At 41.5% G+C, this 12,276-nt stretch overlaps 1 protein-coding gene across 5 annotated transcripts in view; it reads right to left on the bottom strand.

Moving 5' to 3' along the window:
* Nucleotides 1–241: 241 nt before the first annotated feature.
* The window catches only part of ZNF831 (zinc finger protein 831), a 65,437-nt gene continuing 53,402 nt past the window's right edge, over nt 242–12,276 (bottom strand). For all 5 annotated transcript variants that reach the window (XM_072111012.1, XM_072111013.1, XM_072111015.1 and 2 more), the window contains exons 5-6: nt 5,557–5,660; nt 242–1,533 (exon numbers count right to left, since the gene is read on the bottom strand). In XM_072111012.1, coding sequence (XP_071967113.1) covers nt 928–1,533; nt 5,557–5,660 — 710 coding nt within the window. In that variant the 3' untranslated portion in view covers nt 242–927. The remainder of the gene's footprint in view (nt 1,534–5,556; nt 5,661–12,276) is intronic.

Here is a 12,276-nt window from a genome sequence, read left to right on the forward strand (position 1 = left end):
TTTTAAACTTTATAGCCGGCGCAGGCAGGTACGCGCTCGGCGCTTACCATGCGCGCGGCTCTCATTCACTTCCTATGTAGCCGCGCGCACGGTAAGCGCCGAGCGCGTACCTGCCTGCGCCGGCTATAAAGTTTAAAAAGTGTTTTAAACCGCGATACCGCGGTTTAAAACACTAACGAAAATAAGCTCCGGCACCAGCTCACCCTGAGCTGGTGCCCGGTATTTCCATCAGAAACCTGCCACTACAAGTGGTAGGTTTCCTTTAATGGCAGATAACTGAAACACAAAATATAATAAAATGTTTTAGAGCACATCAATATGCAGTGAGTAGAGATGATTCATATAATATTGTAAAACCTCTGTTGTATCAAAGAACATTACTTCCAGTGTGTCACCATGTATTGTGCATAAAATGGAAGAAGGTAGCAAATTAAGATGTTTGTCTTCACAAAGTTATCATAACTTACTCCAGACATTTATAGAAATTATGGCTTAAATCTGCTTATAGTTATGGTAGGTCTGCCAGGCTAAATACATCCCCCTCATATATGCTATACAGATGTAAAAGGAAGCAAACATGTTCACCTGTAGCTACCACCAGGTGGACTACACTAAGCTTTATACAGCTAGTACTATATAAAGCTCTGTGCAATGAGTGGCAGCTGTCGGTTATCTCTATACCACTATTACAACAAGCAGAAATTGACCTCTTTTCAGTCCGTTGGTCTTTCTCTATGTAGACAGAAAGCATGGGAAACTTGTTTGTCCAGCAAAGATATTGGATATCAGCAAAGATATGTGAAAATAATAATCATTCAATTCAGAACCGAACAATATATCAGACCTGTTAAACACACAATGAAAATTTATCAAAGCCTTCAATATTACTTTAAAGTCTTTTTTGTGTCCATAGTATCCTTCAAAGAACTATTCAATAATTTCTATGTATAGTCGGTCCTCGTCGTCACTGCTGGAATCACTACATTCTACATGGGTTTGTTTTCTCATTACCTCTAAGTTAATCTTCTTTAGTTTTTTAAGACTTTGATTTTGAAGGAGTGAAGGTTCCTCCTGTTCATCTGACTCAAGTTTCCAGTTGATGGAAAAAGTCCTGTCTGTCATATTTAAACCAGAGTTACTTGAATTTGGATCCATATAGAAATCAGGTGCATGCATGTTTTGTAAAGATGACCTGCGGATTCCATCTTTTGTTTCTACTGGGACTCTTGGATGGGAGTCAAAAGATGTCACCCAGGATGATGACTGTACAGCATTGTCTCCTAAGCTGTGTCCTATTGTCTTGGATCTTTGCAGTATCTTTCTAACATGTTTTTGTGGTGGAAACCCGCTAAGTTGTTGACATTGTTGAACTGTGAGAGGTTCTGCTGGTTCAAGAGGTTCCTGCTGGGCCATCTCTTCCGTAAGCAGAGAACTCTGACTATCTTTACCAGTAACCAACTGTTCCAAGGCTTCAGTTGTTGTTGATATTGTATTCTCATTCAGTTTACTGTCCAGTGAAAGCTTAGCTTCACTCTGGTAAAAGCAAGAAATATTTGTATAAGATTTTTTTTAGAATAATCTCAACAAATTAACAAAAAATGCCCTAATATGACTAAAAATATGCAAACACCTGTCTGATATCATAGTTATATGGAGAACTTGATTATGTATGATGAACTAACAAATATTTTTGATCATGCTCAGGATACCATGGAAAATCTATCCTATTTTATAGACTATGGCCCACATTTACTAATAGTGCAGTTTGCCTTACTATCGCGCAGCAGGCATCACATTCATGAAGACCGGAGTTACATTCTGTTGGACTTGCCAATATACACGCCGCAACGCCCCTTTCTGTGCAATACTATCGCAAACACTTCATAAATACACGTTTGCACATGTTTGTGCAGTCTGTGGCAGAATTCTTGCGCAGACTGCTTAGTAAATGTGGCCCTCTATTTTTGATAAAAAGACTTATGGTACAACAAATGGAGTACAGACTTTCTAACCATTTTGTGCTCTGGTTAAAAAATGGGAGCCCTGAAGGAGGTTCTTTCTTGTATTATGAGTGCCAAGTAGGTAAGGGGGGAGGGCAGCAGAGTATCAAAAACTGTTTTAAATTTTCTGATACTTCAATAAATTCTTGTAAGGTCTGTATTTTCTTTATGGAACATTTCAAATGCAGTTGATAATCTTTTGTGGTTAGAAACTTGCGGTTACGGGAAGATGCACAGCATGCGTGAGAAGACTAAGGAGACAGGATCCATTATGATGACAACTGCACACACTACGTTCAGTATTACAGAAGTATTTGCAATAGAGACCAACATGTGGAAAGACTTAAAATTTTGTGAAGAGCCAGAATATTTTATGTTTCATCACTATTTACAGTTAAAATTTGTTTTCCATCTTGAGTTATCTCCTAAGTAACAGACTAGTATAATTTTGTTTTTGGAGATTTCAAGTCTTACCAAAAACAAAACAAGCTAACAATGGAGTCAAACCTCACTGGCGACTATATGGTCTGATACCATTTCCCAAATATACTCTGGAACCAAGTAACAGTCATTCCAGTTACAATTGTGGGCATTTTCTAATCGTTGTACATGTATTTGCAGGTGACTGCGTTTTTTCTTCTTCTGTGCATACACTGCTGTAAGTGCTGACACCACATTTTTCTGTTCACGTATTTTTTTTTGTCTAAATTGGGCATGGCCTGTTTTGTCCACCTGCGGCACTTAATTTAGCTTTCTTCTCTACCAGTTTATGTCTCATTTTGTGGTGCTCACACAGACCAACAAATGGCAGCTCTAAAAGGATAGAACAAACAACCAGACGCATATTTGCATTTTGCTGTCTGAGCTGTTCTGTGCCCAATTTATTTTTTATCGGGGGCCAAAAATATTAATCAGGGCAAAATAGAGTTGAAAGCAGGGGCGTCGCTAGGTCAAAAGATCCGGGGCCCGTGCCCCGGATCTTTTGGCCTTTGGCCCGAATGTCCCAGGTCAGTGGGACACTCGTCCCGCTGTCCGGGCATATTTCCCTAATGTCATCGCTATCTACGTGCTCAGGACGTAGATAGCGATGAGCACTGTAGTGGGGAAGGAGCCGTCGGCTCCGTTCTCCACTACAGAGAGCAGGAGACGCGATCACACAGCGTCTCCTGCTGCAAGCAGCTCAATACAGCTGCCGGGACCAGGAGACGCCGGGTGATGACGTCACCGCTCGTGTCTGACAGTGAACAGGGAGAAGTCAGAGGAAGAGCTGAGTATCAGTGTTTTTTTTTTAAAATTATGAGTGGTGGGGGGGCACATTGAGGGGACTTGGCATGGGGAACATTACAAGAGGCTGTGGGGACATTACTGGGAGCTGTGAAGACATGGGGGGAGGGGTTGTTAGGGACATTATAGAGGGCTTGGGGGACTGTACTAGGGGTTGTGAAGACTTTGTGGGGCTTTGGGGACATTACAGGCAGCTGTGAAGACAGTGGGGACATTACAGGCGACCTTAGGAATACTACTGGGGGCTGTGGGGACATTATTGGGTGCTGTGGGGGATTTTACAGGGGGCTTTGAGGACATTACCAGGGCTGTGAAGACTTTTGGGGAACTGATGGGGGCATTACTGGGGACTGTGGGGACTTTAAAGGGGGCGGTGGGGAACATTACAGGGGTCTGCAAAGACATTGGGGGGGGATATGTGGGGCATTACATTGGGTTTTGGGGACATTACTGGTGGCTGTGAAAACTTTGGGGGGGTTATGGAGACATTAAAGTGGGCTCCGGGGGTCATTACAGTGGGCTCCGGGGGTCATTACAGTGGGCTCTGGGGGTCATTACAGGGGGCTCTGAGGACATCTGGGGGTCTCTGAGGACATCTGGGGGGCTGTGAGGACATCTGGGGGGCTGTGAGGACATTTGGGGGCTGTGAGGACATATGGGGGCTCTGAGGACATTTGGGGGGGCTCTGAGGACATTCAGGGGGCTCTGAGGACATTCGGGGGGGCTCTGAGGACAATATTGGGGGCTGTGGAAGGACGTTACAGGGAGCTCTGGGACATTACAGAGGGCTGTGAGGACATTTGGGGGGCTCTGAGGACATTATTGGGGGCTGTGGATGGACGTTACAGGGAGCTCTGGGACATTACAGAGGGCTGTGGGGGGCATTATAGAGGTCTCTGGGGAACTTCTCAATGGGGACATTACTGAACTCTAGGGGGACTTTACTTAGTGTAGGTATTTTTAGGTGAGGGGATTCTTCAGCTAGCATATGGCCACCATAGGAGTACATTGTGCATGGTACGGTGAGCACATCTGCTGCAGGGCTTCTTATAGAGATGGGAGGGGGGAGGAGAGCTCACCCCTCCACCTCCCCAACCAGGCAGTCCTGGCTGTGGCATAGCATGTGTGTGTGTGAATGGGGCCTTACAGTAAAGGAGAGGGAGTGTAGCAGCACGATAACACTGTTAGGGGACCAAGATGTAGGAACAATAAAGAACATGAGATGTCTGTGTGGTGATCTCCACAGGGAGGACATGTGGCTGAAGAAAAGACGTGGTGATGCCAGGACCTAATGGAGAAGATAGAGGACACATCACCTGCAGTCACTGGATGTAACAAGTAGGGATTTCTCCTGTGTTTTCTGTAGCTGTATATACAGGAGTGGGCATTACTGAAATTGTGATACATATGCATTGGGGCCCGTGTCCCGGATCTTTTACCACCCTAGCAACGCCCTTGGTTGAAAGACTGGCGCCAAAAACACAATCATGTGACAAAAACAATGACCTCAGATTACATATTGTAAACATGCAGTTATCTTTTTGGGAGCATTGTTAGTAGATGCCACAATAGCAGGTGGGATTGTCTGGATGATAAAGCAAACCATTATTTATTCAGAAAAACACATGTATCACTGCAGCGCATGAACTTATTGGTCTTTTTCTGTACTAATTTTTACCTGTCCCAATTTTTTTGGACTTATGTTTACTGTCCTCAGCAAAGAATGTGGTTTAAAGAAGCTTCCTGCAACTATTTATGACTTTTATATGTTTACAGCTTAGACCACGCCCTTTCACAAAAGTCACGCCTCCTTTGTAGTACCAATTGCAACATTTTTAGAAAATTTTGACAAACCTTTGATAAATGTGGCGGATAGATGTGAGCTGAAAGAAATTTGCTTGCAGCACAGGGTTGGCTCATGTATGCAGAAGGGAGGGGGAGGAGGAAGTAGAGTAGAAAGGACTGTGCAAATAATCATGATGATGTACGTAGGTCTCTGGCAGGGAGCCAGGTATACTTTTATGAACGTTTAAAAGTGAGTGGAGCCAGTAATGTTAATTATAGAAGCAGATTGGGAATAAGTATTAAAAGTCAATGGAAATCTGTCATTACGAAAAAATGGTAAATCCTGATGACAGGTTCGCTTTAACTTTGGTGATTTATTTTATTATTTCATTATTATTTTCATTATTGACAGATAGTCTCTTCTCTATACCCATATGCCTGAAATTTAGACTTTCTGCCTCTGTGAGAGTGTGGTGCAAATTCCCACCTCCTGGCTCAGGACTGCTGGTTCACATGCTGAAAGATGAATGCTGGTGCTGCGGCCTTCCCTTTCATTGAGATCAAAGTTAGTAGTCCTCATTAATATTCCCCCTGCCAGAAAGAAAGATTACAGATTAGCAAATAATAATTTATTTTTGGTTTCACAAATTGAAGAAACACAATAAAAATGTATAGCATTTGTAATTCAGTCCGTCTGTATTTATCATGATCCAAACTATTCATCACATGGATTTTCATCATTGGGGTAAGTGGAATAAGACACAGCATGGTGCCAGTGTGATTATCCATGGCCACTAGTGCCACTACTGCCATTTCCTCCTCCACTGCTGCAGCTTTTGAATCAAAAATAACAGGATACCACAGGGGAACACAAAGTATTGACACAGCACTGAGGACATTAGTAGTCATTGATAAAGGAGCAGAAAGAGGAGCGTCTCAGAATCCTGACAGTCTAAGAGGCTGGTGGCCATTTTGTAACAACACAGGATTCATAGCAATATAGTGAACGACAAGTGAAAAAGCACACATCATCTCTAATCTGTGTTATCTCTCTTTTTCTATGTGTCAGAGAGTAGTAGAATGTTCAGAAGTTAAATGAAATTCTAGATAAACCTTGTACCCTGACAATCTAAGCACATTGTTAGCACACAGCATCTCATAGCACAGAGTAAGTGTCTGGTTAGAAAGTCCCCACCCACAGTATCTGGCACTTACCATCACTGAGTTAAAGGAGCTAAAACAGCAATACAACTGAGTAAAATTGTAAAGTAAGGGGGATAGAAATGATCTGCATTGTGTAAACATCACTAAGGGGTTAAAATTTGAGATTTTTTTTTTCATAAGGCAAACCCCTTTAAGCAATACTTACATTCATATAAAAATACTAGGGCTAGTAACAAAAAATTTCCATCATTACCTATATACACATTAAACAATACATATGCACACAAAGAATATTTTATACAACACCTCATACACTACACGCAGCATAAGGAAGTCCATTTTGCACTTAACAGACACTCCACACAGAGAAAAGTATACATATACTCTCATAAACTGTAGACACTACAGACATAGCAGTGTGCATATGACTGCAGAGAAGCCTGTAAAATCCTGTCTAGTGCTTGCAGGATTGCATAGATGGGAGTAGTAGACAGGGGAGGTTAGTGAAAAGAGAGTAGACGTTATATGCCACTACTAAGTGTCATACGTCTGCCTAGGTCCATGTGAAGAGATGGGTTTTTAGGGTAGGTTTGAAGCTTTGGTAGTTGGGTATTAGACTAATAGTCCATGGTAGGGCATTCCAGAGAATTGGTACAGTTTGGGAGAAGTCCTGGAGACATGAGTGGGAGGTGTGAATAAAGAAGAAAATAATCTTAGATTACTGGAAGATTTTCCGATAGACTAAGATGAGGGAGGAGAGGTACAGAGGAGCAGCACTGTGCAGAGCTTTTTGGACGAGGGTGATCAGTATTTAGAAGGAGACAAGAAACCAGTGCATTGACTTAATAAACTCTGTCATCTTTTAGAGCAAAAAGATGCCTCCATTCTGTGCCAATTTGTAAAGAGTGACATTATTTTAAACAAGAGAGAGCCACAATAAAGTTTTTAGATATTTCCATTGTACGAAATGGGTGGATTTGGAAACAGTTTTTGAGGTGCATGTGGCAACAGCATGCAAATTAATGAATAATCAAGGTGTAATTAAGTCATAGCAAGCATGGACAAAGTAGAAAATCAATGATAAAAAGTATTGTATAACATTTATCATAAATTGTGATGCTGAAAAATATTATAATTATCATCCTAATGGTCTTTTTGATCCTAACGCCTTTTTACATTGCCAACTACTCCATGTCCCTCAACTACTCACACAGCAGGCACCCCTATGTCCCCTTCCTCACACAGCCAGCAGCCTTATGTCCCCCTCTTCCTAACACATAAAGCACCCCCTCCCTTGTCCCTCCTCATGCAACATCCACTCACATGTTCCCCTCCATCCTAACGCAGCAAGGACCTAAATGGCCCCCAGTAACCAAAGTGCCCTCTTCCTCTACTACACTGTAAAGGTCCCCTACTCACAATAGGCACACTCAGTAGTGGATAATAATATAGGCGGTTTGGGCGGTAACCCAGGGCCCAAGACATATAGGGGGCACATGGCCACTACCCAACTACCCACCACATTTCATACTGAGAAAAGCCTTTGCCCATGAAATCCTGGTAAGTCTGTACATGCTCTCAATACACATACACGTACAGAAGAGCCATTTCAGGACCTTTGAAGGTCGCCCGAAGGTCCTGATACTGCAGATTGAAAGCAGGCAGAAGGGACACATCCTCCATTCTCCAAGAAGCATGATTCTGGTATCATATGTAGGAAGTGATTCCAGACAGGTAGGGGCTATAATATTCATATAGCCCAGGGCAGTCTTAATCCACCCCTGGGCATACTGTATCACCTTCCTGTACCTGTGACTTTGTTGCATATATTTATGTTTTTATGTGTTGTACATTGCTTGCATTCTTGTGCTAATGTGTATAATGCTGCGATCCTCTGGAATCCTCTCCATTTTATATAAACATTCACATATTAATTTATGGTATTTGGATATTTGGCCTATACCCTAGCATTCTAGAAGTGAAATACTGGATCAAAGGGGTCACATTGTAACCCCATTACATATTACACACATCCCTGTGGGCCTACACCAAGACACTTGTACTATGTGAAAATTTAAACAAATGTAGACATTTTTACAATGTTTCCAATACTCCCAGTGGTATAATACTGTATATTTCCAACTATTTTAATCGGTACCAAAGCAAAAATTAATATGAAACAACAAATATTATTTTTTAGATGGAAAATATTTTTGGTGGAAACCATATGCTTCTAGTACTAGTTTATTGTTCAATAATGGGCCCTAAGATCCAGGAGGTGATAACCTTCAATGTGTTACAATGTTAGGGGGTTCCCAAGTAAGGTTAAATAGAATCCAAAATATGGATGGTGAAGACAAAATGGGGCAGGTTTATGAAAAGTGTTCTAAGGTAAGACAGTCTTATTCTGCACAAGATTCACATAAGTGCCTGGTGGTTAAGGAGAAATCTGGTGTAGTTTAAAGAGAACCTGTCACCAGGGACCTCATTTTCACATTGCATTGCAAAGATGACTTTCTGCCTTCTCAAAGCATTTGCATTACAATATAATGCAACGAATAGGCAAGGGAGTAGTTGCGAATAGGGCCCTCTACCTGTCAGGATTCATCTGATCAACTGCGCAACTCACAGGGAGATCTCAGGTAATAGCAGCTGTAGATTCTGCCTGAACAGGCAATAGTTAAGAGGGTGTAAGAAGTTATTGACCAATGATGTTGCTGCATTGTAAACTGGAGTGTGATTGGAGAGGTGCTACCACCTGACCAAGGTGATAAAACCCCTGGGCAGGGAGAGACAGTGTTTAGTACACCTTCAGTACTGACACTTAACCTAATCCCAGGACCAGACTCAGGAGACTCAGATTCAGAGCTGCAGCTTCCACAGTTTGGACACAGTTCCATCCCAGCCTGCATCTACTACCAGGCTGGTGCACTATTCCTGAGGACCCCTCTAGATGACCACACCAGTAATCTGAATCTGTTGTGAGACCATTTAGGCCCATTGCCTGCTGTTGTTCAATAAAGAATTTTGCACAACGTTTCCTCCGTCTGATCCCTGGACACGGCTGCCTACCACCACAGGCTCCCCATCTATTACCCAGGGACTCATCCTACAGACACTTAGCGGTTGCCCCAAGGAGAACCAGTATATCAGCCTCTCCCTCCATATTTCTTGCACACACCACCTGCTGGAGACCTGCCAAGCTGTAAGACAGCCCTCCGATCCCCATACCAAGCACCGTGACATCAGCGTGCACTAGGCCGCAATCGCCAGCCACTCCAGTATTCTGGACCCCGGCTGCCTCCAGGCCCCAAGACAGGGCTAGGCAATATATGTTGCATATGTGTTTTAAGTTTCCTGGCTTCCTGACAAAATCCCCTGGTGAGTCCCAGGGTTTGCTCTGTCCCTGTATGAGTGAAGAAGCTGGAGGGAGGAGTTGTAAAAAATAATATACCCATATTTAGTAAGTAAAAATGTGCATATAAAATGACAGCCTTTTGCCGATAGCTTCCTCTAAAACGCATATGGGATCGGGCCCTAAACAATGCAAGTCACAGGATGCTGGTTACTCATCACATGCGTTTCCACATGTATTGTATATATGTATATCCACAAACTTAATTATACATGTAAAATACAATACACATCCAGCGTATTAACACACTGTACACACTATTTCTTCATGAACACATACCGTACAGCATATAAACAAACATATAAAAAAGATTAATATAACCATGAACATATACAATACACACTATTTAGATAAAAACATATGGAGTATTGAAATACAATATAAATATAGAATACAATATGCTTATGTAAATACAATATATACACCTTATATTAACCCCCATAGCACAATAGGACGTACCCTTACATCTTGTTGCGCATGGGGGAGTATGAAGAGGGCTCACGGGCTGTGCCCTCTTCATACTCACCGGGTGTTTGCTTCATAATGAAGCAAACGCCCGCCGCTAACACCCGCGATCGGTGCTAGCTTCCGGCGGCATTAACGAGTCGGCGGCGCGTGGGTGCCACAATTTTAGCTTCAATCGTCTCTCCCCATGACGTCATCAGGGAGCGGCGATCCGTTGCCATGACAGCCTCGGGTCACACAAAGATCCGAGGCTATCATGTTTTAGGCAATCTATTACAATGTGCGATTTGAATATTGTAATAGATAGGTGTGTAAAATCCCCATATACTGCCATACTGTAGTATGGCAGTATATGGTAGGATCCATCAGACAACCTAGAGTTTAAGTACCCTAGGAGGTCTGAAAAATAGTAAAAAAACCTAAATATTTTAATCACCCCCCTTTCCCTAGAAGTCATATAAATATAAATAAACAGTAAAAATGCATAAACAAATTAGATATCGCCGCGTCCCAAAATGCCCGATCTATCAAAATATAATAATGGTTTTTCACTGCGTTTAACCCCGTAACATAAAAATTGCATCCTATGTCGAAAATGGCATTTTTTGCCATTTTGAAAAATATAAAGAATTCAATAAAAAGTGATCAAAAGGTCGTACAGTCCTAAAAATAGAAGCATTGAAAACATCATCAAAAGTCGCAAAAAATGACCAGGAAGATATTTGGCTCCAATCTTTGTACCATAGAAGTGAGGCTTGCATCTGATTGGATATTTTGTATGGAGGTGAGGGTGGATCGGCGCTAGATAGATAGATAGATAGATAGATAGATAGATAGATAGATAGATAGATATATGTGTCAACACAGTAATATTATGTTTGTAGGAATCTAAAATATTTGTGTTAAAAATTCTGCAGAAATGAATCGTGAACATAAGTAGTAGAGAACTAGAACATTTTTAAAAAGTAAGAGTGGTTAACCCCTTTTTAATGGGGTCACAAATAAAATATGCGGCCAGTATCCCATGGCGTATAAATAAAATGATGTCTAAAACTTGCTATTGGCCAAAGGATTCTAACAATACCACAATAGCAATAAAGATAGGATTTATATTGTAGGGTTTATATATCCAACTGGTGCTCTGCATGGAGAGATGGGCAGCTCCATTCCAATGAGCAGTGAGAACCTGGACACGGATGTTGTCCTGGTTAAATGTTAGCAAGTTAAGGAAGTAGAACATGTATTGTGAATATTGTTATGCAACATCAAAACCGCCTGTTGAGTCTGACCTGAAGCTGGCTGGTATCTTAAATGTAGCTAATACTGATTCTGCCTGCCCAATAACGCACATGTAAAAAAAACTTGTCGAAATGAATGTTGGCTTTTCATGCCCAAAAATCTTAGATCTTTGTGGCCATGATTCAGGATAAAACCTTATTTTGTGATTCAACATTCAATGACTTATTGAAAGAACCTTAACAGATAAAAACAGATGGAATTAATTCTTATCCCTGAGCAAAAAACTTCAGACATGACCTCTTAATGGTGAGGACCAATACAGACCATATGCATCTCCAAGATTCATGCGTCTTTGAGGTCAGTTTGCAACATGTGCTGCTATAACCTTTTACTGCATTAAGAATTTGACATTGTAACCTTGAGAATCTCTTTAACTTGAATTATTTTCATAGTTTTACGTCAATGGTATGACACATTATAATTCATATTGTCTTCTGCCTGTCATGTTCACTGCATAAAGGCTCCGGCTACACAGCAGCTAGGTGTTCCTACACAGTTTTTGCAGCCTTGCAGTGTGAAGCACAAATAGTATAGTAGCTGTAAACTAGTGTCTGTAGACCTACCAGACACAACTGTTTCATTCTACTACTAGTATTTTTAGTATATTTCATGAACGCTGTAGACATGTTATTAATATTCTGCATAATGTTGTTCTCCTGTTACCCCTCCGGAAAAATGAATGAACATACAGGTGGACTCTGGGTTACGTACAAGATAGGTTCTGTAGGTTTGTTCTTAAGTTGAATATGTATGCAAGTCGGAACTGTATATTTTATAATTGTAAGTCCAGCCAAATGTTTTTTGGTCTCTGACGATTTTAAAACCTTTGATAAGTGTTATAGCTGTTTATTGTAACCTAGGACT

This window comes from Engystomops pustulosus, chromosome 6 (genome assembly GCF_040894005.1).
Source record: "Engystomops pustulosus chromosome 6, aEngPut4.maternal, whole genome shotgun sequence".
NCBI classification, from domain to species: Eukaryota; Metazoa; Chordata; class Amphibia; order Anura; family Leptodactylidae; genus Engystomops; species Engystomops pustulosus.